The 26404-nt window shown below is 40.8% G+C and overlaps 1 protein-coding gene across 1 annotated transcript in view; it reads left to right on the top strand.

Moving 5' to 3' along the window:
- The window catches only part of ITFG1 (integrin alpha FG-GAP repeat containing 1), a 97684-nt gene that overhangs the window by 18750 nt on the left and 52530 nt on the right, over positions 1-26404 (top strand). The window contains exons 7-10 of the mRNA XM_034426452.3: positions 7374-7435; positions 8584-8668; positions 16631-16725; positions 17359-17531. Of these exons, the coding sequence (XP_034282343.2) occupies positions 7374-7435; positions 8584-8668; positions 16631-16725; positions 17359-17531 (415 nt within the window). The remainder of the gene's footprint in view (positions 1-7373; positions 7436-8583; positions 8669-16630; positions 16726-17358; positions 17532-26404) is intronic.

Below are 26404 nucleotides of genomic sequence, written 5' to 3' on the forward strand. Positions count from 1 at the left end.
ATAGAGCCTCATTACATATCTCCAGTAGTTTTGGTGTTATTATTTCATCAATTTTTTTGTAAATTTCTCCTGGGAGACCATCCGGGCCTGGTGTTTTGTTATTTTTAAGTTTTGAAATTGCCACTCTTAGTTCTTCAATTGTAATTTCCTTATTTAGCCTTTCTCCCTCCTCCTCTCCTACTAGTAGGGACTCTCCCTCCTGTAAATATTCTTCTCTCTTTTCTATTTGTACGTCCTCCTGTGTAATATTCTGAACATAAGGTTTATAACAGGGGTCTCCAAACTTGGCAACTTTAAGACTTGTGGACTTCAACTCCCAGAATTCCTCAGCCAGCAAAGCTGGGACTTGAAGTCCACAAGTCTTAAAATTGCCAAGTTTGGAGACCCCTGGTTTATAAGGAAGTGGTTTGTGTTCAGAGTTTTGGAATACCGAGTGTATTCTCTCAACATCACTTGTGTTGTTTACTCAACCCATGGACTAAAAATTCCTTTGTAAGTGTGAGAGAGTGGGGGTTGCCTTTATTGTCAAGCTGTATTTGTGTTCAGAACTTCATTCTCTTCGGTTTTGCTGCATTTTTCCCCCCCTTACGTTGACATAACTTAATTTTGTGATTACCCTGTCTTTAGTCAAAGAAGCAAAGTGGCAATTACATTACTGCAGTCTCTTAGCAGATCCACACACACACACACACCCCACCGATTGCCAATCCTTGTAGAACTAAAACAACACAAGGCATACTCAGAGGGTTCCTTAAGCTTTGAGGGGATGGAAAAAAAAAAAGTGGCACATTGGGGGCACCAGGGAAACAATGAAGCTTCAGAGAAGCCCATCATAAATTGAGATAGAGAGAGTAGAGCAGGGATGTCAAAACTCGGTTTCATTGAGGGCCGCATCAGGGTTGTGTTTGACCTTGGGGGGGGCATGGCCAGGGTGAGAATGGGCAGTGGTCACTCGTGTTGGGCACATATGGTGGCCCAAGTGCTCTGCCAGTGAAAACGGGCTCCCGAGCTCTGTTTCCAGCTGCGATGGCCTCCTGTAACCCTCTGCCAGCGAAAACGGAGCCCAGGAGGGCCACATGCGGCCCTCACGAGCTTCATTTTCAGCTGCGATAGCCTCTGAAAAATTTAAATTAAATTAAAGCAATCTGTTAAAAAAAAAAATGAGGCAAGAAACTTTGCAGACCAAAGAGTATGTTGCAGTGCTACACTGGGCATCCAGGTGCTGTCTAAAATCCAAATGTCCCAGACGAAAGAGAGGGGAATTTTGTAAAAAATTAAGTCAGCTCCTTTTTAAAAAGAAGAAAAAGGAAGGAAGGAAAGGAAAGGAAGGAAGGAAAGAAAGAAAGAGAGAAGGAAGGAAGGAAGGGAGGAAGAAAGAAAGAAAGAAAGAAAGAAAGAAAGAAAGAAAGAAAGAAAGAAAAAGAAAATTTTCAAACTTCCAGTTAAATTGCCAAGTTTCCCTGAGCATAGAAAATGCATCTGGAAATGCAATGTATGCATCTCAAAGTTCAGTGACTTAGGCTAAATGGCTTGTAATGATGGAAAATAAGCACACAACTGTCACAATTGATACCTTCTGTTGAAATAAATGAAAGGGACGTGTTGGAGAAAGAAACCGAGTGGCTGACTGCGAAAGGTTTTACCCCACAGCAATTGACCTAGATGCAAGCAAGGTATCTATGTTTCATGTCTTAAGCCACAATCCATGTAGGCATTGTGCAGGGAAGGGAGGGGAGGCTATCCAGGTACTTTGGTTCTTTATTCAGGAGAATATCTGTAGTCCATTCTGCGAAAAGGCATATGAGGGATAATCATTTAGAGAAAAACACAGCAATTGTGTTTCCCTTTGTACTGCAAATTGCCGCCTCCATGCATTCCTTTCTTCTTCAGCTTCTTTCTTTTGGACCATGAATGATAATGTCTTTATTCCACTAAAGAGACAGATTTGTTAGAGAAACATAAGCATAGACGATATTAAGATGCAACCAGGCCTACATGTCATAGCATGCAATATAACTACTGTCTAACCCAGCGGTTCCCAACTGGGGCCCATGCCCCACGGGGGTGGGGCAATTTGATTTTTAATGTGGGCAATTGGAACCTTGTTTAAACCAAGTTAATGGCCTTTTAGGCTTCCTCCACGTGAGGAGAGTTCACTTTTTGAGTAAAGTAAGAATTATATGTCACCAGAGGGGGGCGGGGGCCAGGCACCGGGATTTTAGAGATGCTTAGGTGGGGCATGGCCAAAAGAAGGTTGGGAACCACTGGTTTAGCCCAAGGGTGTCAAACTCGAGGTCCGTGGGTTGGATCCGGCTGGCAGGGTGCTTACATCTGGCCTGCAGGGCCGCTCTGGAAACAGCGAAGGACCAGCCTGCAGTGCCTCTGCCAGTGAAAATGGAGCTTAGGAGGGCCATGCATGCCCCCCCCACCCCAGCTCCGTTTTTGGCTGAAACGGCCTTCTGCAACCCTCTGCCAGCGAAAACGGAGCTCGGGAGGGCTGCTCCATTTTCGTTGACAGAGCCCTCAGGCCACCACAGGTGCTCCCAACACAAGTGACGTTGAGCTGGCCACGCCTAACCTGGCCACGTTCCCCCTGCCCGCCCCCCCCCCGAGGCCAAACACAACTCTTGACGCAGCCCTCAATAAAATTGAGTTTGATAACCCTGGATTAGCCATTTACAAGCCAGCTCCTACTTTCCTATTTATTACAGGGTCGTCTAAAAAGACAAAGTATGAGACTGCAAATTCATAATTGTATAGAACAAGTGGTTAATTAGGAGCACTTTGTGGCCAGATCCGTGTGACTTTTTAAATTATTCTAAATTTCTGTTCTACATCCATTCCTTCTCTTGGGTAACCCAATTTCAACCTAATTATGGAATTTTCTGCCGTGATTTCGATGGTGCCATTAGGAATATTTTTGATATTCTTGGATTCCTGGATTCCTTTTAAGCTTTTACTAGTAATCGACTTTGGTTTCACTGGTAGGTTTTAATATATTTCACTAATTTCTGCACTAGTGAAGGTTGACTTATTTTGTAATAGTATTCAACTCTTAAGGTTCCTTTTTTTTTTAATGATTATGATTTCATTAGATTTAATTTTACAAACTGTCCTATATGCCTTTGTCTTCAAATTGTAATAGCCTTCCAATTATTTTGGAAAATACATCAGTCACAGTTGGCATTATTCTTGAAACTTGCCCAAAATGCCATCTGAGGCCTTAACAGTAGTGTTCTTAGGTACCTCTAATGAGAAAAGTGATTATTCTCAATTTTTACATATCTTTCCTTTATCCATGACTTATTAATTCAAGGTCCAATTTATTCTTAGGGTTCACATACAATTAAAATCAACGGTGCTTTTCAAAAGACAACTGTACCGAAAAAGCTTCTTGGATGAGAAGTGAAATGTTTTCAAGGGAGTAAAAAACACAAAAAAATCCTTTTGAAAAGCACCTTTGGGACAACCATGACCTGGATGATGGAGAATGTCCATAAACAAGGAAAATCAACTAGAATTGAAACCAGTTCCATACATTTCCATATTTTTGGAGTAGCCAAGTTCTTCCTTATTTGGATGGGTTGCCATTGCCATAATGGTCCCAAAATAGAGAGGGATTTTTATGACAGGTAAATGCAGTTTTGTTTTCTTGGGCATGTTCTGACCAACATACTGTTCTTCACAATAGCATGAAGCAGACTCCTTGTCCCGACAAAACCCCTTTTTATTAAGCTAATGTGAATTCCTTTCATTCACATCCAGCAAAGTCCCAGCAAACAGTCTTTCAAGGGTGAATTTACAACCACAGACCTTATCAGGCTTGGAGAGCTGCCAGGCCGATATCTTCCAAACGCAATGCTGTACAAGAAAAGGCTTGGCAAAGAGTCTCTGAGAGTCACGAACAGATCTTCACACTAGTGAAATTAACTCATTGTCTCCTGCAAACTCCACTCCCCTTTCGCTCCCCTTTATTCCCTATGGGAGGGACCATTCACCGTCCACCTGTGCCTTTACTCCCGAGTCGGCCCTTGTTCCTTCTCCTGGCAGCTCTGCGTATGTGCACATCGGGAACAGGCTCCAGCTGTTCTTCAGCCTCACTTATCTCCGACTCCGAAGGTAGCTGATAATTGTCGGACAGCCCTGGCCCCATTTCTGCCTCCAACGCAGAGCCCTCATCAGAGCCCTCCCCAGACTCCAGGACTAGCCCATGTTCCTCCTCAACCTCCTCACTGTCAGAATCTGCCACCAGCTCTGCTGGCCACTGGTGGGACACAATGGGGCATTTGAGAGAGAACCAGCTTGATCTACTGTTTAAAATGGGAGCTTTGAGTTTTGCCTTTCACACTGGATGTCTGTAGAACAGCCCCTTTTTCTCCGCCTTAGGAAGAAAGGCAACATGAAACCACTTCTGACAATATTGCTAAGGAAATTACGTGGATTTGTAGTTGCCCGAAGTCAAGACCGACTCAAAGGTGCCCACTAAAAAAGGCATTCAGTGGTACAGTGACTCTTGGTTGACTGGCAGCAGCACCATGGCCAATGAAGATGGAAATCATCATTTTTATCTATTTGCTTCATCCCAGTGCATCATTTCCCAATCTGATGCAACTCCACAAATACATTTGAAGGTGATGGAAGAAAAACACCTAACAGAAAAGCAGAGGGAGGGGGAGTCTATTAATGATTAATATTCCTGCCTTGAAAATATTGTTTTGAAAAACACCTTTTTAAAAAACCCAGTACGTCTAAGTAATGAATCAGAAGGATAATATTAAGTAACAAAAAGCTCTACCAGCATGCAATTATATTTCAAGAACTTTGGAAAATGCAATTTGAAAAGTGTGTGGGTGCTAATGTTGTGCTACACGATTACGTTTGTATCGTTCTTTCTCAGTAAGGTTTTGTTTTCTGTGAGGATGCAAATCGGGAATTAATTGGTTTGCTTACAGTAATGTTTAGCTTATACACCACCGAACATAAGTATAAACTTCAAGAGCTCACTCAAGTGTAGTAGAGTTATTCATAGCTCGGGTCTAACTGGGAGATCTTTGGTTTCAAACGATGGTTGTCAGGCCTCAGAAAAATGACTTAATGGTGAAAATCCCAAAAGAAAAGTCTTCATTGATTTGTCATGCCCCACCGTTGGAGTCTGAATCTGAGACGGAAGACGAACAGCTGACAGAGAGCGGGAGAGTCTCTCCATTGGCTGTGGAGGAAACTGGGGAAGGGTAAAGTCAGGCTGGGCAGAGCAGGGAAGAGGTAGAATAAGGGAGAGGGGGTTCAGATGAAGACAAAGGCCCACCCCATCCTTCTCATCCTAGGACGCACAGGGACGAATGCAGTAGAGAGCAACGTTGGTTGCTTGGCTTACAAGGAAGGAAAGGGCCCCAATTCCCTTCACAAGGCACACCTGGGGATGGAGTTTAAAGGAGAGGCAGTTGGGAGGGGCATTTGTCAGGAACAAATGCTGAATTCATTAGTGTTGAGAGTTGTGGCCTGCATTCTTGGCATTCCTTCTGACTGTTTGAATTAGTGCCATGCTACTGGGTGCTTATCTTGTCTTGCTGGAATTATTCTTCGCTTCTGGGACTCATTATCTTGCCCTGCTGGAGTGATTGATTGTAATCATTCTGCTTACAGCATTTGGACTGGAGTATCTGCAGCCAGAAGCTGCTGCAGGTTTGTGGGAGAGCTTTTCTCCAGGCCAGAGAGTAAACTGGATGTTGGAGGCAAAGGTGGTGCCAATAAAGGGACTCATACCAGTTCTCTAGCTGTGTTGCCTTCATGCCACGCCCCGGGTCATCACATGATCTTTATAACATGTCAATCAAAACTAATATAATATCTGTCTGCTAAAAGACATCCATACAGGTAGAATTGAGCCCAGAATTCTGGTTATAAGTTGTTGGGGTCATAACTCGAGTTACCATGTGACTGTCGTTCTGTCTATCCAACAAAAAACTACCTGTAACCTATATCATCTTTTGACTAGATGTGAATCCGAGAACATGTTTCATTTCATGCCTTTGTTCTGGTTTCGTCCTCATTTTAAAGTACTTACCTGATGTGTCCTATAATTTCTTAGGATGCTAGTTCTGAAAAAATGTATCAAAGAGAAGAAAGGGATTAACAATAGAGGGAAGATATATTTTCTTTCAAGTACCATTTGTACTGCTAACTTGGTAAATCTCTTTGACATTTAAATTATATTTTTTTTTCTTAGTTCTTTGTGGTTTGGCTCTCTTTTTTCTTTCTTTCTTCTTCTTCTTTTTTTTCTTTGCCTTTTCTAAATTCCACCCACCTACCCAGTAACTAAATGCCACAACTATTGTATCCTTGGCTGGTTCTAAGAAAAACAAATACAGACTTAAAGATTTTATATTCATAGTTTTGTTTTGTTTTGTTTTTTAAATCACATGCCATGATAAAGCTACTTTTCAACTAGCTTCCATTTTAAAAATAAATAGAAATGGGGTGGAAAAAAATAAACCATTATGGGTCATTATTTTTTTTTCTATGAGGAAAGTTAAGGAGCAGATTTGTTGCCTTTCAAAGATCCTTTTGAAGTCTTAGCATCTTGCCAAAGCCTCATGAAGAACGCCAGTGGTGATACAGACTGTCCCTCTCTTGGTCCTGGGTCAAAGAAGAAATGGACCAGCAGCTAACCTTCTGCTTCTCAATCCCTCTTCTATGGTTTCCAGCAAACTCAATATATTTAAAAACATTCAATCAGTCAGCAATCAAAAAGTGAAGTCTATAAGCACATGAAGGCAAGCAATCTCCATCCATGCACTCTTAAGTTCAGAAGCCTGGTCTACTTGAGAGAGAAATAGCAGGGGCCCTCAGCTGACCCCAAATGCTCTGGAGATGATATGGAGGGAGGAAGAGTCATCAATACAGCTTTTAGGATTAAGCTACATGTACTTGGTACATGTAGATGGCTCAGTGGCTAAGACGCTGAGCTTGTCGATCAGAAGGTCGGCAGTTCAGCGGTTTGAATCCCTAGTGCCGCGTAACGGGGCGAGCTCCCGTTACTTGTTCCAGTTTCTGCCAAACTAGCAGTTCGAAAGCACGTAAAAAATGCAAGTAGAAAAATAGGGACCACCTTTGGTGGGAAGCTAACAGCGTTCCGTGCGCCTTTGGTGTTTAGTCATGCCGGCCACATGACCACGGAGACGTCTTCGGACAGCGCTGGCTCTTCAGCTTTGAAACGGAGATGAGCACTGCCCCCTAGAGTCAGGAACGACTAACACATATGTGCGAGGGAAACCTTTACCTTTACCTTTTACTTGGTTGAATTGAATACTCATTTAAAACGTGAGTTCCGAATATATTGATCCTTGTTGATTTATGTCCCTTGTATCTTACAGATTTGTTCCTGACAACGTTGTCCAAATCTGGAGAAGCTCAGTTTGAGATATGGGTGAATCAGGTAAAGAGACTCTCATCGTGTGAAGTCGGGAATAATATATTCTGATGTATTCATGAAGGCAGGGCTGGTTGTACTGAATTCAGGAGTAACGAATCTGCACCTTACCGATCATTGTCAGTGCTGGTTTTGACCTTCTGAATGCCACTCGAAGAGCAACAATCTAGCATGGATGCCAATTAAGCCACTCAGTAGACCTTATATGTATGTGTTGGAAGAAGATTTCCACAGTGATGTCCTATGTAGGATTGCTGGCATTTGATTTGTCAACAGGGTAGTTTTGGGAAGAAAAAAAAAGTTCCTTAATTTGGTACTTCCTTCTTGTGGTAGGACCCATACTTTATATTGGTTCCAATGGGACAATTTTTTTTTTCCTCTACTTTAAAAATGGAGAAAAAATAGTTAAATATCAGATTCCTTTCCGGCTGCTAAAGTCTTAGTGAAAGTTTAGGGCAGGGATATCCAACCTTCGCAATTTTAAGACCTGTGGATCTCAAGTCCCAGAATTCCCCAGGCAGTATGGTGAATTCTGGGAATTGAAGTCCAGAGGTCTTTCACTGCTGTTCTGTTCTGGAGTACGGAGGACTAATAGCTAATCTGAATACTTTTTTTAAGGCTCTGAGAGTGCCCATGGTAGAATAAACCTGTATATCTTCCCTTTTTCATCTTTCCTTATTGAATTCATTCTTTGTTCCCTGTCAAATTTTGTCCATTTAGGTCAGTAAATCTAAGAGTAAGCAGTCACCATAAAATACTACTATAATTTTTGGAAAGCTAATTTCATTCAATTTTTTTTTCTTCCTTTAGTGTAAGCAATTATTGGTTGACACAATTATTACTAAAATTGATTCTTCCCCTTAATAATCCATTTGATTCAATACTGTAGTTAACAATGAAAGCTGATTTCATTAGGGCCCACCTTGTCTATTAATATTTCTGTCCAAATCTTTAATTCACATATGGAACGCTTTTGCAAGCTAAGGCTAAACCAAGATATTTGTAACCATGGTTTCTCAATTCCCAAATCTTTAAGCTAGTTTATGAAATGATTGAAAGTATACAAAAATAAAAAACCCAAACTCCATAAAACATCATGTTTTTTCTGTTCGCCGTGGGTTATTATATTATGTGGGTTATATTTTTATTGACAGGATGGAGATTTTGCCAAACCTCAAGACATAAAGGAAAAACCGAAGGATGCAGTTGTTGTAGGACAATCAGTATTTGCTGATTTTGGTGAGATTCCTTTTTCCTTCTCTCAAATATTTGATTTATAGGCATTTTCTGTGTATGCAAGAATGTCTGTTTATGCAGTAGAAATTATTAGGATGACAATGCCATTTTATTCTGCTCCTTAAGAAAACTCTAACTTTCTAAATGTTAAATTGCTAAAATGTTTTATAGGCACTTTATCAATTAATATCTGAACTATACATGTAATATTTAAATTACAGTGTTTATTATTTGATGAAACATGCCTATGTTTTAAAACATGAATACCAATGATTAAACTTTCTTAACTTTCTGGGAATCTAATTTTGAGCAATTTCTTTGTGGAGAGAAATAATACTTTTGCTTTTAATTAAGGGCCAAATTAGGAATTAGTATGTGTTTTTAGCAATTCCAAAATGTCATTGTTATTAAATTTATGACACCAGGTGCTCTATGTGTTAATTCTAACGTTATTTTGTATCGGATCATCAACATTTTTTATCTCTTTTTATTTTATGTCCTTGTTAAAATAGCTTATTGCATATTTAGTGTGATTAACTTTCAAATTACTACTAATAATAAAACTTAAAAGTCCAGTTTCAGAATCTGGTTTCTGTTAAAAAGGAACATAATTGCTCCCCCATTTTGTTTCTGCTGATCAGAATATAAAGTGAACCCTACATTAATTTCCCATCTAAATCTTGGTCAGTAACCAAAACTGAGACAAACTGAGCTGAGGTTTTGGTTTTTAAAATGTCAGGGAATTATCTGCATACTTTGATCTTCCCAGCCACAATTATTCTCATCATCTGTTTTCTAATATCTCTAAAAGTGAGGGAGAGGATTTGATTAAGTAGATTTTTCCTGGCCTTTTGGCTAAGATTAAGTGTAAGAGTTGATTAATCAAGATCTTGAAAGTGTTATTTGTCCTAAAAAGAATGGTGCCTGTTTATTTAAAAATAAACACCGGCAGCATCATACACTAATCTGTCCCCTTCTAAATAAATCCCATAAATATTTTCATACATTTATGCTTGACCTTTAATTAAATGCCATCACTCCTGAGTAAGTGTCCAGGGAGTCTCTGAATTGTAACTCTTGCTACAGAACAAACCAAAATCAGACTAAAACGAGATTTTATTTTAATTATTCTATTTGCATACTACCAAATCTGCTAGGGATTTTGGGCAGCTTGCGGTAATGTTTACATATTCTGTTTCCTCCTTTAAAAAGGAGATTCACTATAGGCAAGTGAAGGTGGAAACGTAGCATTCCTAAATATATATGTATATTTTAATCCTTGTTTTTTGGGGGGCGGGGGGTTTCTATTAACCTGTCACAGAGAGCTGTTTGCGATTCCTCAAAAGCAGATGGTCTTGGAAAACGCCATGAATGCTAATAAGCATGAAGCCTACATCAAATCCATTTGTTTATTTATGAGAGATGTAAATAAGTTAATCTGATTAGAATTTCATCGCACCAAGTGCTAACTCCTTGACAGCAAAAGGGCAGATGTAATTTTAGAAATAAGCCGTATTTTTAAGAAGAGATTAATTTGCTTAAAATTCAAAAGATGCCCGAAAGAGGAAGAGAGACTATTCTAAGCAAGGATTCCAAACATATAACATTTCTATACCAGGTGTGAAATCCAGCAGGTTCTGACAGGTTCTGGAGAACCGATAGCGGAAATTTTAAGTAGTTCGGAGAACCAGTAGCGGTAAATTTGAGTAGTTCGGAGAACCGGCAAATACCACCTCTGGCTGGCCCCAGAGTGGAGTGGGAATGGAGATTTTGCAGTATCCTTCCCCTGCCACGCCTACCAAACCAAACCAAACCACACCCACCACACCACACCCACCAAGCCACGCCCACAGAACCGGTATTAAAAAAAATTGGATTTCACCACTGTTCTATACCATTTGGAGTTACACTTTTTAAGCCACGGCATCATATCAAAGATAATAACAGCCACCATACAAGTAGTCCTCGACTTACAATAGCTCATTTAGTGACCATTCAAAGTTACAATGGCACTGGGAAAAAAAGTGAGCTATGACCGTTTTTCACAGTTACAACCTTTGCAGCATCCCCGTGGTCAAATGATCAAAATTCAGACCCTTTGGCAACAGGTTTGTCAGGGTTCCAAGTAACACCCCTAACGAAAGAAAACTCTGAGGCTTGAGTTTCCTCAAAGTTCAATTTTTATTAGAGATGTCATATTGGCACATCTGGGAAAACCCGAATCTGAAAGCTTCCGGGTTTTCCCCACCCAAAGGAAAGTTCAAGTCCCTTCTCCCTGCACCCACATGTCCATCACATGGTCCAATCCAAGCACCATCCCAACTGGAGATGCCTCCCAGTTCCAGTCTCCCAGGTGCAGGGCAAGATGTCCTTCAACCTCTGAGAAAAGAATGTTATTATGAGTATATACAGGGGTGGGCTTCTGGGGGTTCGGGCGATCCTCTAGCCAAGGATCGCTGGGGTTTGACAAACCCCCAAATGCCACCCCTGGCTGGCCACACCCGCCCTGCCCCTCCCACCCAGCCCCTCCCAAGGGTCTCCACATGACCCATTCATCATTCCAGTAAGTGCAGGGGCTGTGCAGAGAGTCTGGGAGGGCAAAAAATGGGCCTACCAGAGGTTCCGGAAGTCCAGAAACGGGCCTGTTTCTGGCCTCCGGAGGACTTCCGGATCCCAGGGGAAGCTGTTTTCGCCCGCCTGGAGGGTCGAAAAAAGCCTCCAGAGCCTGGGGAGGACAAAAAACAACTCCCCCCCCACCGTGGTGCAGGCGGCTGACTAGGCCACACCCACCTAGCAACGGGGCAGCAAACCCATGGCTAAAGGATCTGAAGCCCACCCCTGACTATATATCAATCAGTGGCAACCGTAAAATCCAGAGGGAGGGGGGGAGAGAGAGATCTGCAAGAAAACAAACAAGCTCAGAGAGCACCAAGGACCCCTCAAATAAATAAGCATGATCTAGAAAGAGCCACCGCTGCTGAGGCTGTTTTGATCTCCCATGAAATTGCATGTTATTCATTTCCAAAACAGTCTTTTGCAATTTAAGTTTAATGGAAAATCCAAAAGCAAATACGCAGAAAAGCCAATTTCCTTAATAGAAAATAGCAGCATGGGGGAGGAAAACCAAGCCCATAGCATAAATGAGCTATTTCCTCTTCTGTGAGACCCATTCTCAATCTCTTGCGCTCCTCTTCGTTGAATGAATTGAAAGAAATATATATACATCTTTAGTCTCCAATGTTGTTCCTCCGATACAATTTACTTCTTAATCAGTTTAAATTTTAATTTAAACTTTTGTTTTAAAAACGATATTTCAGCATTAACAAAACTCAGAGAACCTGTTTCAGCCACTTTGGCGCAGCGAACATTAATAACTGCTAAATTAGTTGTCCTATGACTTATTTTTATTAAATCATGTCCTCGGTGGTTATCCATTTGGGGTTGCAGCATCTATAGTGTCTTTACATGTTAAAGTAACTTGCGCTCGGACTGATTAAAATACGTTTTAATAAACTTACTGATAATGTCCAGAGACTGTTGCAATTTAGGAAGGTATTCATCTTCCACTGTTGGAGTTAAAAATTCATTTGGGAGCTGCTACTAAACTAAGTTTTAGGTTTAATAAAAAGCTTCATATTTCTCGTTGTAAGTGTTGTGGTCTGCCAGCAGCTCCTGGAGCTAGCAGCGGAGTCGGACAGTGAGGAGGCTGGGGAGGAACATGGGCCAGTCCTGGAGTCTCGGGAAGGCCCGGACGAGGACTCTGCGTCTGAGGCAGAGATGAGCCAGGACCATCTGGGAGTGATGTGCGGACTCTGGAGCTTCCAGAGGTGGACAGCAGAAAGGCAGAGGAACAGGAGGAGCCTGTTCCTAGGGCACGCATGCAAAGAGCTGCCAGAAGGCAAGAGCAGCTTAAGCAAAAAGGACGACTCGGGAGTAAGGCCAGGAGATGATTGGCCCCTCCCATAAGGCTTAAAAGAGCAGCACCGGCTCTTGGGCTCTTTGTAGGAAAGCAACGTTGCTAAATCTGTTTTCTAGTCGGTGTCTCTTGTTTCTGAACTTCATGGGGCTTTGCCAAGAAAGGCATTTGGCAGGGTGCCAAAGAAGATAAAGGTTTGTGATAAGCCAAAGGACTTTTTCTGAAGGACTTTGTTTTGGAATTAATTCGGACTAAGCTGGAAATGAAGTAATTCCCAGCTGTTACAGTAAAATAGGTTTGTTTAAGACTAAATTGTGTCTTGTAATGACTAAGTGAGCCTAGGTCACAATAGTAAGCACGAACTAAAGTATACATTTGTGTCTTGAGTTTTTCATCAATGGTTTTTTCTACCGAGGCAAAATGCGTTGCAAACATACAATTGCAATAGTAAAATAACAACAAATCAATGGCGTGAAAACAATAAAGCTACTGTAAAGACTTAAACATAAATATTAACATTTCATTACTCTCTGGCCTCATCCTAGTCACAAGGTGAAATGAAGGCCACCCACAATCTTAACTGTCCTAAAGGAAAATTAATTGAAATCCCGTTTGGGTAGAGTCCATTCGGTGAGACAAGTTAGTTCCAATTAAATGCAAACACTTGTTTCAGTCTCAACCTATTCTAAGCAGAGGCGTGATGGCTTGGCGGTTAAAGATGCTTAGCTTGTCAGCTGGAGAGCTGACAGCCTGTGTTCGAGACCCGAGCACCTCATGACAGGGTGAGCTCCCGTTCCTTGCTCCAGCTCCTGCCCACCTAGCAGTTTGAAAGCATGCAAATGCGAGTAGACAAATAAGTACCACTTTGGTGGAAAGCTAACAGTGTTCCACGTGCCTTTCGCATATTTATTTTTATTTATTGGTTCGATTTATATGCCGTCCTTTTCCGGAGACTCAGGGCGGCTTACAATGCGTTAAGCATACAGCCATGTTGGCCACATGACGATGAAAATTGTCTTCAGACATCACTGGCTCCATTGGCCAAGAAACAGAGATAAGCATCGTGCCCGAGAGTCAGACTCAACTAGACAGGGGAACTTTTACTTTTTACTCTAAGTCCCAAAGATGCTTTTTTTCAAGAGGCAACTGGACTTTCTGGTTTTCCTTTGAAGATGTTTTGCTTCTCATTCCAGAAACTTCTTCAGCTGAAGAAGCTTCTTGGATGAGAAGCGAGATGCCTTCAAAGAAAAACCAGAAAGTCCAGTTGCCTCTTGAAAAAAAGCACCTTTTGGACAACCATGACCTGGATGACTGTGAATCTCCGTAGACTTCTAAGCCTCTTAGTTTAGATCAACCCAGTGTTTTCTACAGATGCGTCAGTTGATACAAGAAATTGCACATTTTCAAGATACATAAAATTAGAACTTTCTTTGGGGAGCCGTGTGTGTCTGTGTGTGTGTGTGTGCACGGGCTGTTATTTTTCTTGAATAAATACCCAACATTAAATTCTCGACTCTTAGATATGCAAAGCAACAGTTAGATATGCAAAGCAACAGTTTAATCTGTCAGAAAGTACCGTTAACCTTTAAGGGAGAGTCAGATTCAGAATGCTAAAATCGTTTTTTAAGTCACAGCCATTATGCCTTCAAAATCCCAAGGGGAAGAACATTGTGAATTGAGATGCTGTGATTATTTTCTTATAAAGCCACACATAAATATATATTATATACATTTATTAATTGGTTGAGGATCAGTATTGTTGCTGGTTGGCTGTGCAATCGATTTGAATTCTGAGGGGGTTTGTAGGCTGGTTGTAGGTCGATAAATCCCAATTAGGTAAATATAAATCCCTATTCTATTTGAACTGAACAACAGGTCTTGTTTAGGACTGTAATTCCAGACCCCCCACTCCTCTCCATTTGTTTTAACGTTGGATAGATTTTTGTGATAATATATCAATTTGGTGTAACAGGCCACCATCAGAATAATAAACCTGCAATTCTTCTATGAATAGATAGAACTCCTTTATGGGTAGGTCTCAAATTTGCCTCCTAGACTTTCATTAAACAATTATTAGTTACCTCAGCTTTCGGTGGGTGATATATTTAAATTGTTATAACATCTGCTTACAAAATTTTCACTTAATAAGCTTGGCAAGGCTACCTAGTCATATTTTTATAAACTCCCGAAAGTTGATTGAGGTGATGATGTGGTGTTAATGTAATCCTGTCTCTATCGCTGTCACCTGCTGGGGTATTTACATCCCTAATTAAAAGGGACAAAGCCCTGGGAGGTTTTTTTATTTAAAATGAAAATTAAACCGAATAGGAACATAAAAGTTATCTCAGTAGGTGGCAAGCGGAACAGAACTGCAATCAAGGAGGCCACAACAAATATTTTGTTTGACTTCAGAGTAGACAGCAAAGGGTAAACAAATGTCCTTTTTGCAAATATAAATATAGTATTTATATTATATAAAGTACAATCTGAAAACTTTTTAAAGTTTTTAGCAATGATGAGATAAGCATGGGTTTTTAAAAATATGTGAAGATTGATGATTACAGTATTACTGTACATTACTGATTTGATCCGTATCTGCGGAAAATATTTGTTTAAATAGTTGTATCATGATGGTTTCTATTTAGTTAGGGTCCTTTTCATAGTAAAGTATTTTTCATGATATACTGATATTTTGCAATATATGATATACATAAAGAGTATGTAAAGGATACTTTTTTTGTTTGCATTCTAATTTCTTGTATCATGTATCTTCATGCCTGACTCAATTTTTACAACAATTACAATTTGGAAGGATTGCAAAAATAGGCTGACAAGGTGAAGGATCGCAATTTCTCCTTAATTATTACTATTTTTTGTTTCTTTATAATATAAAATACCCAAAAAAAAAATGCAAAAATAAATACTAGGGAAAATAGGGAAGGGAAAGGGGAAGGGAAGCAAGAAAGATGATTAGGGGACTAGAGGATAAAACATATGAAGAACGGTTGCAGGAATTCTGTATGTCTAGTTTGGTGAAAAGAAGGACTAGGGGTGACATGATAGCAGGGTTCCGATATCTCAGGGGCTGCCACAAAGAAGAGGGAGTCAAGCTGTTCTCCAAACCACCTGAGGGCAGGACAAGAAGCAATGAATGGAAACTAATCAAGGAGAGAAGCAACCTAAAACTAAGGAGGAATTTCCTGACAGTGAGAACAATTAATCGGTGGAACAACTTGCCTCTAGAAATTGTGAATGCTCCAACACTGAAGTTTTTAAGAAGATGTTGGATAACCATTTGTCTGAAGTGGTATAGGGTTTCCTGCCTAAGCAAGGGGTTGGACTAGAAGATCTCCAAGGTCTCTTCCAACTCTGTTATTCTATTCTAAAAGGTATTGACTTCTGACTTCCTTTTGTGCAGTAAAATAAGTTAGTAACAAGAAACTTCAACTTTTTACTTTTACATAGTAGTATAAACTAGCCATTTCTATATCAACAAATCTATCTAATCAATAAAACACGACATCAAAGTTTCATTTTTTTTCCACCTCAAGCAAAAAGTCTGGAAGCCGTTTCCCAAGTAGAAACAAAAGTAATTGTGTTTTTGTCTTTTATCAAAGCAGTCAATTTAGCCATCTCTGCTAACTCCATCAGCTTTTGCAGCCCTTCTTCCATTGTGGGGATCAAAGTGTCCTTTCATTTTTGTGCATAAAATAATTTGCTGCCGTCAACGTACATAACATCAAAGTTCTGAATTTTTCCCCCAAGTCTTTTTCCATTAAACTGAAAAGAAAGTTTCTGGTTTTTGTCTTTATATTCTCTTGAAGAACCTTCCGTGTTCGAATAGGAATTCTACTCCAAGATTTCTTTGCTTTTATCACATGTCCACAACTTCTCTTTAATTACCAGGATGTTTCCTTTGTTTACATCTTACCAACATTTATTGTCTCTGTGTGTACGTAGTTGGGTTTTTTTCCCCCCTAGTGATAAAAAAGACATTTTTGTAGTTTCGCTAAGCTGAATTATTTTTATCTTCCTCTTGCTTTTGCCAGATGGTGACGGGCAGACCGAGCACTTGCTGCCAGCTTGTGCAGATACAGCTTGTCAAAAAAGTGTCATCTACCTATTTAAGCCGGAACTGGATGAGGTACGCTGTGCTGCTACTGTATCTTGAATTTAAACATGTAGTACATGAAAAATGAGCCAGGAACAAGGTTTGACGTTACCCCAAAAGCCACAGTAATGAGGGGTCCACTTTATAAAGTAGTCACATTTGCTCTAGCAAAGACAGAAGTACAGATAGTCCTTGACTTACAACAACAGTCGAGCCCCACACATCATGACCATTTATGCTCCCCCCCTTCTTTGTCAACCCTGAAGCTGACCTGACCAAAGCCATTTTTTACCGCTTCAGTGTTGCCACACTGGAGCTGAGGGGTAGAGAAGGGGGATTTGAGCTAGAGGGGATTCTGTAGCCAAAACAAAAATCTTTTCTCTTGGGAACCAAGATCATTGTCACACCTGGTCGGAGGAAGGTGGAGTGATGCTACCCGGCTGCCAGTCCGCACTGTGATTGGACCATGTGATTGATTGTTTTGAGAAAGTAGAAAAACTTTTAATTAGGTGAAAACCTCAGGAGACTTCAGAGTCGGTTTTCACCAGTTATGTGCCAATATGATAAGTCCAATGAAGGTATTCTTTGAGGAATCTACCTGCCTCGGAGTTTTGCTTGCTATGGATGTATTACTTGGAATCCTGACATTCTTCTTATTGTTTCCAGTGGTTTCCAGTGTTACAGAATTTCTCGGATGGCGTAAATGTATGGGGTTTTGTTCCACATAGCAATGATCCGACCACAGATGAAATTTCCTTTCCAATCACTCTTCATATTGGAGATTATAACATGGATGGCTATCCGGATGCCCTTACTATACTGAAAAACACATCAGGAAGGTACGGTATTGCCAGTAAATGGGACTTGGAGGGAGGGCATAACTTTTGTTCCTTGCCATAGTTGTGCATGCATCTTTCTTCCACCTTAAAATATTATAGCAGCTTCGACCTTCCCTGTGTTTGTGGGACTGCACATCCGTTAACTGTCAATCCTGCAATCAGCTCCAACACCAGCTTGGGAATGCTGCCTTGTAGAATTAAGATGCTTCCTTCTAAAACACAGTGGTTGAACAGTTTTAGAATGGGTCTGTTTTTGTGTTCTGGGTGGCCTATTTTTCCTGCTGTTAAGCAGCATTTTAGAAGCGGAAGTCCAGGAAGAGAAGTGCATTACGCGTTCGTTGCTTTCTGCTCGCCTATTGACGTTGTGTAGAAATACAGATACATTTCCTTCTTATTTTTTCCAGCATACACTCTATTTCTTCACCCCAGTTGCATTTGGAGAGTTAATTCCTGTGATGGTTTGGAGGACTACAGACATTCTGTGGCCTCACCTGTTTTCTTCCATGCCTCTTTTTTGATATATGCCAGTTTCACTATTGAAACTGGAGATTTTCAAATGTTAAATATTAACATTTGTGTTAAGATTGGGACAAAAGTCAATAAGACTAACAGGATTCCTGTTCTTGAGGGGTGTTGCCAGTTCCTTTATTGCCTGGGGCAGTTCCTCTCTCCTTGAGCAAACACTGACCTATTTCATTCTAATAGGATGCACTATAGATGCATTTTTTGGTAGTTGACACAGTATTTCTGCTCAGTCATCAGCTTTCCATTATCAAAATGCCAACAATGCCAAGAAGCAGCTAGCTTTTCTTTTGTGCAAACATCTGGAGATCTTCAGCCCTAAGAAGCAACATCCTGGAGCTCTCCTGCGAACATATGTGTTTGGGATTTGAAACTTGATATAATTGCAAGGAAAATATTTACAGCAAGCATCCTTCATTTACTACATCCTTGATCAAATGACATAAACATTCGAAGTGACACATGGCATAAAAAGAAACAAATTTGATTCATTATATTCTGTTTTTAAACGGGGGGGATTTTAAAAAAAAAATCCCAGTCCTTAAAAATGTTCTAAAGAGGAATTCTTGGTGTTGATAACTATGGAAATATAGAATAAGGGAAAATTGGAACCATTTTTTTTTAAAGACAGATGGGTGGGGAGAGTTCATGCACTGTTTCCTTAATCCCAGATAGATCATATATGATTGATTGTGCCCGTGAGATTTCTGAATGCCTCCCCCCTGAAAAGAAATGCTGGTTTGTGTGTGCAGTGTCAGCAGCAAAGTACTCCTGTTGTTAACTGAGATTGCATTTTATTATTAATATTGCGTCAGTCATGCTACCTAAGGCAAAATATGCAAATAGATGTGTTAACAATCATTTTTAAAACACCATAATTTTGGCTTGTATCAAATAATAAGTATTATTGATAGAAGTTCAACATCGTCATATTTTCATTATAAACCACAGCACCCAAATTCCTCACAGCTTAGGTATATTTCCCATTTTTGCTTCAGGAAGACAGTATAGATTAATTATGACTTCACTGTTAAGGCGTTGTAAATTTTTTTTAAAAAAAATATGCACCTAGTTTGTCAGATTTAAAGCCCCTGAATGGAGCATAGGTTTCTAGTTTTAAAATACAGGGCCATATAAGATATATAAAAGTCTTATGACTCAGTATAACCATTATTCGCCTTAAATTAGCATTCTACCTGGCATTAGTACCAAAACTTGATTATATTTGTGTCAGAAATCCTGCTGTTACTAGTTAATTTAGAATTTACAGGACAGATACCAAAGCAGGATGACCCTAAAGGAGCCACCAAGAATGAAATAAACTGCATTATGTTTATGAACATCATCCCCGTAAATGATTTATGAGGTTGTGCAGTGGTTAGAGTGCAGTACTGCAGGCTATTATAGCTGACTTCTAGCTGCAGTTCGGCAGTTCAAATCTCACCGGCTCAAGGTTGACTCAGCCTTCCATCCTTCCGAGGTAGGTAAAATGAGGACCTAGATTGTTGGGGGCAAAATGCTGTCTCTGTAAACTGCTTAGAGAGGTCTGTAAAAAGAACTATGAAGCGGTATATAAGTCTAAGTGCTATTGCTATTTATAGTTCCTCCTCAGTCAGCCTCAGTGAGTCTTGAGTTGTGAAGAGGGTGATCCATGGGATTCTACTCATTGCTGTCATTGGGCAATGTTACAGCCCCTCAACTTCTCTTTCCCCCAAATGTTCCTACTTTGGGCAGAAAGTTTGCTATCTCACAACTTGAACGAGTATATAGGAAGAACTGGCTTCTCTGGGCTAGCCTTCCTTCCAGATGTTAATTTAAAAACACAGGTCAATCATAGGACAAGGTAGCATAATTAGTTCTCAAAAGTCATCTGCGTAGCAGTAGAATTGTTCAGTCATCCATAGACATCCGGCGTGTAAGGTCGAACAATGTCACATGGACATCGTCTTTTAATTCTATCAATCACGGTGAATAATGTAATTTGCATCACGTAACCAAGGCAAAAATTACTCGTTTGTGTCATTTGTGCAAAGATGTGACACATGTGACATTACTTGCACATCCCGTGGACTCCCCACCCCCCATGATACAATTACATAATGGGTCAGTAGGAATGGGTTAATGACATGAATCAATATTTCAGAATTACTCCCACAGTTGGTTATTTGGACAGAGTACCACAGTAGTAGCACGTCACTAATTTCCAAGTGTATGTGCATTTTTCCCGTTATTTCTTTTCCTTTAATAACACCATTCTGTTTTGCTACATCAATTTTTAGTTAGTTTTGTGGCAAGGAGGACAGGAGAATTTAAAAGCAGCTTACCGATTTGGCACCCAGAACTTGCAAAACTGTTTAATATTCTTCCGGTGGTTTTATTCCGTGGAGGTTATTAAAATAACAAATGCTTCTAAAAATATTTTATGAGCTTAGTGCATCTTCAGAAACATGATTTCCAAAAAGTGATGGGTTACATGGTAAGTTTTGATCGTTTATGCATTCTCGTGTCATTTGTACTGTGGGGTTCTTTTAATGGTTATCTTTTAACGTTTTTAAAGCTGTGTTTAGATTAATGATTATAATTAAAGTCGTTTTTTAATAGCTCGCTCTTGATGGCTTGCTGAAGTAAAAACAACAAAAAAAAAGTGTATCTAGTATATCCCTTTAGCATGTTCGACTATCTTCTCCAAATTTAACTCCCATCCTTCCTCTCTACTAATCTGTTCTGACCCAGTTGCCCACACACAACAAACCGTCTGTAGTTGAAGCAATGGTTCCTTTATTAGGAGCGCCAGCAGCCCTGTCCAAAAAGTTTCTCTCTCACCGCAGGCTAACAAGTCTGTCCGGCAGGAGATGAATACTTGTCTGCCACATCTATTCGTCTCCGCCCCTTGCCAGAGCTAGAGTGGGGCTTCGCTAGCAGCGTTGGCTCTTCCGTCCCAAGGACCAGCCCATAGATTTCCACTGCTCTCCTCTCCTCTGCCTTCTGTGCATCTGCGCGTCAGGCACTGGACCCAGCTATTCCTCCTCTTCCTCATCAGCTACCTCCAGACCTGGGGGCTGTTGACTCTCCATCTGAGGGCTGATGGACGGCTCAGACTCTGCCTCTGTCTCTCTCTCTCTCTCTCTTTGCCAGCTCCATTCCCTGTTCCCCATCGGAGCTCTCAGGTTGCTTTGATGCTGACCCTCACTCCCATGCCGCCTCCTCCTCCTCCTCTGATTCGGCTGCTGAAGGGGCCGGCAGCTGTCAGACCACAACACGATCACGATGTTGCTTGCATGCATATTTGTGCTACAAAACTCCACTTAATTGGAGGCTCTGCATATAAAAATGTTAATACTAATAAGAATACCGTCTTCTGATGCCATCAGCATTTCTCCTTTCCATGTGTATAGTAATTCCGTAACGTCGGGTTTAAAAAGCTCTTTGAATTCAGCTTTCATTTCTAAAATGCTTTAGGTGACCATTAGTTCCAAATATTTAAAGGCAAATCCAAATACTTACAGGAGTGACAAGCGTGTCTTTTTCAATAAAAAGCAGAAGTTTGAAGTATTTATCTTTAGGCTTCCTGAACAAGTCACAAAATTCCAGTGAGCGAAACTCTTGTGTTTCTTTTTTTATGACTAATAAAAGCAAATCGTCGTCGGGTGCAGAGTAACGTTAGTCCTCGGTTTACAACCAGGATTGCGCCCAAAATATCTGTCACTAATTGAGACGTTTAAGTGAATTGTGCTCCATTTTGCTACCTTTCTTGCCACCGTGGTTAAGTGAATCCCAGCAGTTCTCAAATTGGTAACAGGGTTGTTAAGTGAATCCGGCTTCCCTCATTGCCTTTGCTTGCCAGATGGTCGTAAAAGGGGATCACATGACCTCGGGACATGACAACCATCATAAATCTGAGTCAGTTGTCAAGCATTTTGAATTTGAGTTGGTAAGCTGATGATAGATTTTCCTTCTACTTTGCATGCAAAACTAGCTGGTTTTTTGTTTTTTTTTATTTTCTTCCCAGCTTGATTTTACTGAAGGTGAAGTTGGCCTAGAATAGGGGGGGTCAAAACTCAAGTGCCGTGGGCCGGGTCCATAAATCTGGTCCATGGAGTCAGCCCAGGTGTTGGGTTTCAAATTTTTTTACTGCCGGTTCTGTGGGTGTGGCTTGGTGGGCGTGGCATGGCTTGGTAGGCGTGGCAGGGGCAGGATACTGTAAAATCTCCATTCCCACCCCACTCCAGGGGAAGGATACTGTAAAATCTCCATTCCCTCCCCAATCCAGGGGAAGGTTACTGCAAAATCCCCATTTCCGCTTGATCAGCTGGGACTCGGGAAGCAGAGAATAGATGGGGGTGGGGTTAAGGTTAGGGTTAGGTCGGCCCAGTCAGAGGTGGTATTTACCGGTTCTCCGAACTACTCAAAATTTCCGCTACCAGTTCTCCAGAAGTGATCAGAACCTGCTGAAACCCACCTCTGAGCCAGCTTGGAAATAGCAAAGGACCGGCCCATGGTGCCTCTGGCAGTCAAAGCACAGTTTGGGGGGGGCACATGTGTCCCCCCCCCAGTGCTCTATTTTGGCTGGCAAAGTGCTGCAGGAGGCATCTGTCCCATCTCGTCCCCCCCCCCCACATCCTCCCAGTCCATGGAGGAGAACTACAATGCTGATCCAGCCCTCAAAGAAATCCAGTTTGACACCCCTGGCCTTGAACCATCAATTAATGCCATCAGTGCTGAAGCACCGTAACTATTTTAAACCGAGATGGCAAGTTTCTGGTGGATGGAATATGTCAGAGGCTGAAAAGAAAGCTTTTCTCCAAGAAACTCAATTATTTATTTTTCTAGCTCTTTCCCAATGGGTTGAGGTTTCAGAAGAACTAACCTGGCTAATGTCTGTCTGAAAAAAAGAAAGCCTATTTCTCATAAAGCAGAGTTTAATGTTGCATGACTTAAAAAAAAAAAAGTCAAACATCATAATCTGGAAATAACTAATAGAATAAAGGAATAGATTTTATTCTGCTCTCGGTGCCTGACAGCCGCCTACATAGCATTCAGAATAAGAATGACATTTTCTTATATAAATCTAATTGGGACGACACCATTCCTCATTCTCTGTAATCAACCGCGCGCTGATTACAGATCCCTTTAGTGACTTTCGGTGTTCTTTTAATAAGCAGAGAGAAAGGGAACGTTTTTCCAATAAAAACTTATGAAATCAAACAGAAGAACGAATTGAATGAAGCTGCTGGAAAAGCCTCAAGGCCACCTTAAGTCTCTCGGTGATTAGACAAATAAGTCCATTGATTTAGAAAGGGGAAAAAAAAAAACTCTAATTACAGCTGACTTATCAAATCAGCAAAGTTAAAACTGCCATCTTTATTGTTTTAGTATTGCCCGAGTAGCAGCTATTCCTGAATGTCGTCAACCGCTTGAGAGAATGAATTTTGAGGAAAGGATTACGCAAGTTAAGGAATAGTATTCAGGGTTGTGTGTCAGAAAAAGCATGTAAACGTCTAATAGTGGTATCTGCTCTGGGAAGAGGTCAGGTCCACCTGTTCCTGGAAAAATTATGGAAAGCCATTTCATTCTTTTAATCACATTCTGTTTATCTATCTCAAAGTTACCAGTGATGCTTCGGTTCCCCTTACTCTCATCCTTGAGCCCTGCTCTTCAGATTACTTTGCAGAAGTGTGTACTGTGATCCTTGTATTTGGTGCTTTGGTCTATAAGCAGTTAAGGCAACCCCCAGTATGCCTGGTCTAGAAACATCCCTAAGGTAAAGGTTCCCCTCGCACATATGTGCTAGTCGTTCCTGACTCTAGGGGGCGGGGCTCATCTCCGTTTCAAAGCCGAAGAGCCAGTGCTGTCCGAAGACGTCTCCATGGTCATGTGGCCGCCATGACTAAATGCCAAAGGCGCATGGAACGCTGTTCCCTTCCCACCAAAGGCGGTCCCTCTTTTTCTACTTGCATTTTTTACCTGCTTTCGAATTGCTAGGTTGGCAAAAGCTGGGACAAGTAATGGGAGTTCACCCCTTTACGCGGCACTAGAGATTTGAACCGCTGAACTGCCGACCTTTCAATCAACAAGCTCAGCGTCTTAGCCACTGAGTCACCGCATCCCTAGAAAACACTTTAATTGGTGATAAGAAGCAAGGAGAGGCAAGGAAGGGGAAAGGAAACCAACTTCTGGGGAGATTAAAACAAATCCCATTTTTGGATCTAAAGTTGGAGTTCTTGGCAACGGACCTTTAGCGGCACCCAGTACCGCTAATTGCTCCTTTGCTAGGGCTTGTATCTTCTGTGTCCCTTCTGAAGGAGGATGGAGTTTATTTTGCTGCATTGAGGTTGGCCTCTTCATACTAAGGATACGATAGAAAGTGGCTAAAGGCTGGTGATGAATCGAGCCATGACAATCACTGGTGTGTCCTTAGAATTTGATGTCCTCCAAAATGCGTTTCTCAAAAGACAGGTCAGCCCATGTCACCCATCTGTGGATTCCCATTTCTGAAGCACAAACAAAACGAACGCAGTCATCCAGAGTGTAAAAATGTGTACACGCGTGCCTTTTCTCCTTCGGTGTAAATCATTGCTTGCGACAAGGATGACATTAGGCGTTGATGAGTCTCCTTTGTTTCTTGATCCTTTTCTTCCAAATTTTTGAATATGCACAACGCTCATTTCTTTGCTTTCTATAACTCTGTGATGTGACCCTCCCAATACCCGGGGTTGCGTGTTTCGCCATTGCATTTCTAATAGCAGCACTTCTCTGTTTAGAAAGCAAGTGTTGAAAGAGTTTGCTGATTACTGTAATCCAGAAAGACGCATGTCCTTCACCCCAAATAGAGAAAGCCTTCTGCTGCACATGAGGGAGGAACAAAGGACGAGGTTGTTGTTTTTCTTGGTTCTGTAGGATTTCAAGATTCACTTAAGGAACATTTTATTAGCGGGCCTTTCTTGCAGTGGAAGTTAAAAGCTTTCAAGTAAAGCAAGTGATTTTTCAAGAAGGCAAATTGTTCTGACTTTTAAGTAGTAATTGTACACAGCTGCCTAATTGAAGATAATTTCAACAAGATGTCAACCCTTGTTCCAACGTAGGAAGAGAAAAGAAACGTAACAGGAATGGTACAGAATAAAAAACACATTTCTTGGTGGGGTTTAAGAGAACTGCTTCAAGACATAGAGGTCTGCATTAAGCTCTGGGATTCGGTCCCAGGAAATGTAGCTGTGGCACAGCTTATCCCTTAAAATTGTTGGTTGTCCAGCTATAATTGTTGCTGTAAGCTATGCAAATTGAATGGATGAAAGGAGAGAGAGAGAATAAGAAGATATGGTAGGTAGATTTGGTAGGTAGGTAGGTTGGTTGGTGGGTTGGTTGGTTGATTGATTGATTGATTGATTGATTGATTTGGTAGGCAGACAGATTTGATAGGTAGGTAGAGATTTGGTAGGTAGGTAGATAGATTTGGTAGGTAGGTAGGTAGATTTGGTAGGTTGATTGATTGATTGATAGGCAGGTTTGATTTAGATAGATAGATAGATAGATAGATAGATAGATAGATAGATAGATAGATAGATAGATATGGATTGAGAGAGATGGGTGTGAGAGATGGACAGACAGAAAAAAGGAATATCCAAATCATGATGACTACACATTTTGAAAGACTGTTTGAAGGAAAAATAATAATTTTGCATCTCTAGTAAACGAGAGGTCTTTATTTCATATGCTCTGTTAGAAACTTTTATTTCCCTCAACTTTGTGCTGGCCTCCATCTGGCAGATAGTCAAACATGAAACTAGCAGAGGAGTAAACTTATTCCATAAATTTATAGGGGTCCTTCATACTAAAATTTACCGCTTCCACACCGGAATTTGAATTACCTTTATGCTATTTCTGCTTTTGTGTGCGTGTGTGTGTGTATGTGTGTGTAGAGCGAAAAAGTAGCTCTTTAAAAACAAAATCAGTTTTTCTCCCACCGGCAAATGAACTGCCAAAGGTGGTTATAAATATTTATAAATCCTTGTAAAATCTGAGTTGATAATTGGCAGGGGAGGCTCTTAGCATGAAACACTTAGCATGCCATTTTAGAGAGGAAATATATTGACAGTTGTTAACAAGTGCAATAAAAAAGCCAAGATTATTGTAATAGTTATAAAATAGGTTGTGTATAGTGGCCTGAATAAGATTAATGATTGATTATAGAGTTGTCCTGTGTTCATTAGAATCCATTAACTGTGTTACGTACATATTTGAGTGGGAAAGGAACTTACCTTATTCTCTTCTCTGCATTTATAAAGTTTTCAATTACCTGGCGCTTTTATTATATGTATGAACATTCTTATGCGTATTTGCAACAATCCAACGTA

This window comes from Pantherophis guttatus, chromosome 11 (genome assembly GCF_059756535.1).
Source record: "Pantherophis guttatus breed Tessera chromosome 11, ASM5975653v1, whole genome shotgun sequence".
Lineage (NCBI taxonomy): Eukaryota > Metazoa > Chordata > Lepidosauria > Squamata > Colubridae > Pantherophis > Pantherophis guttatus.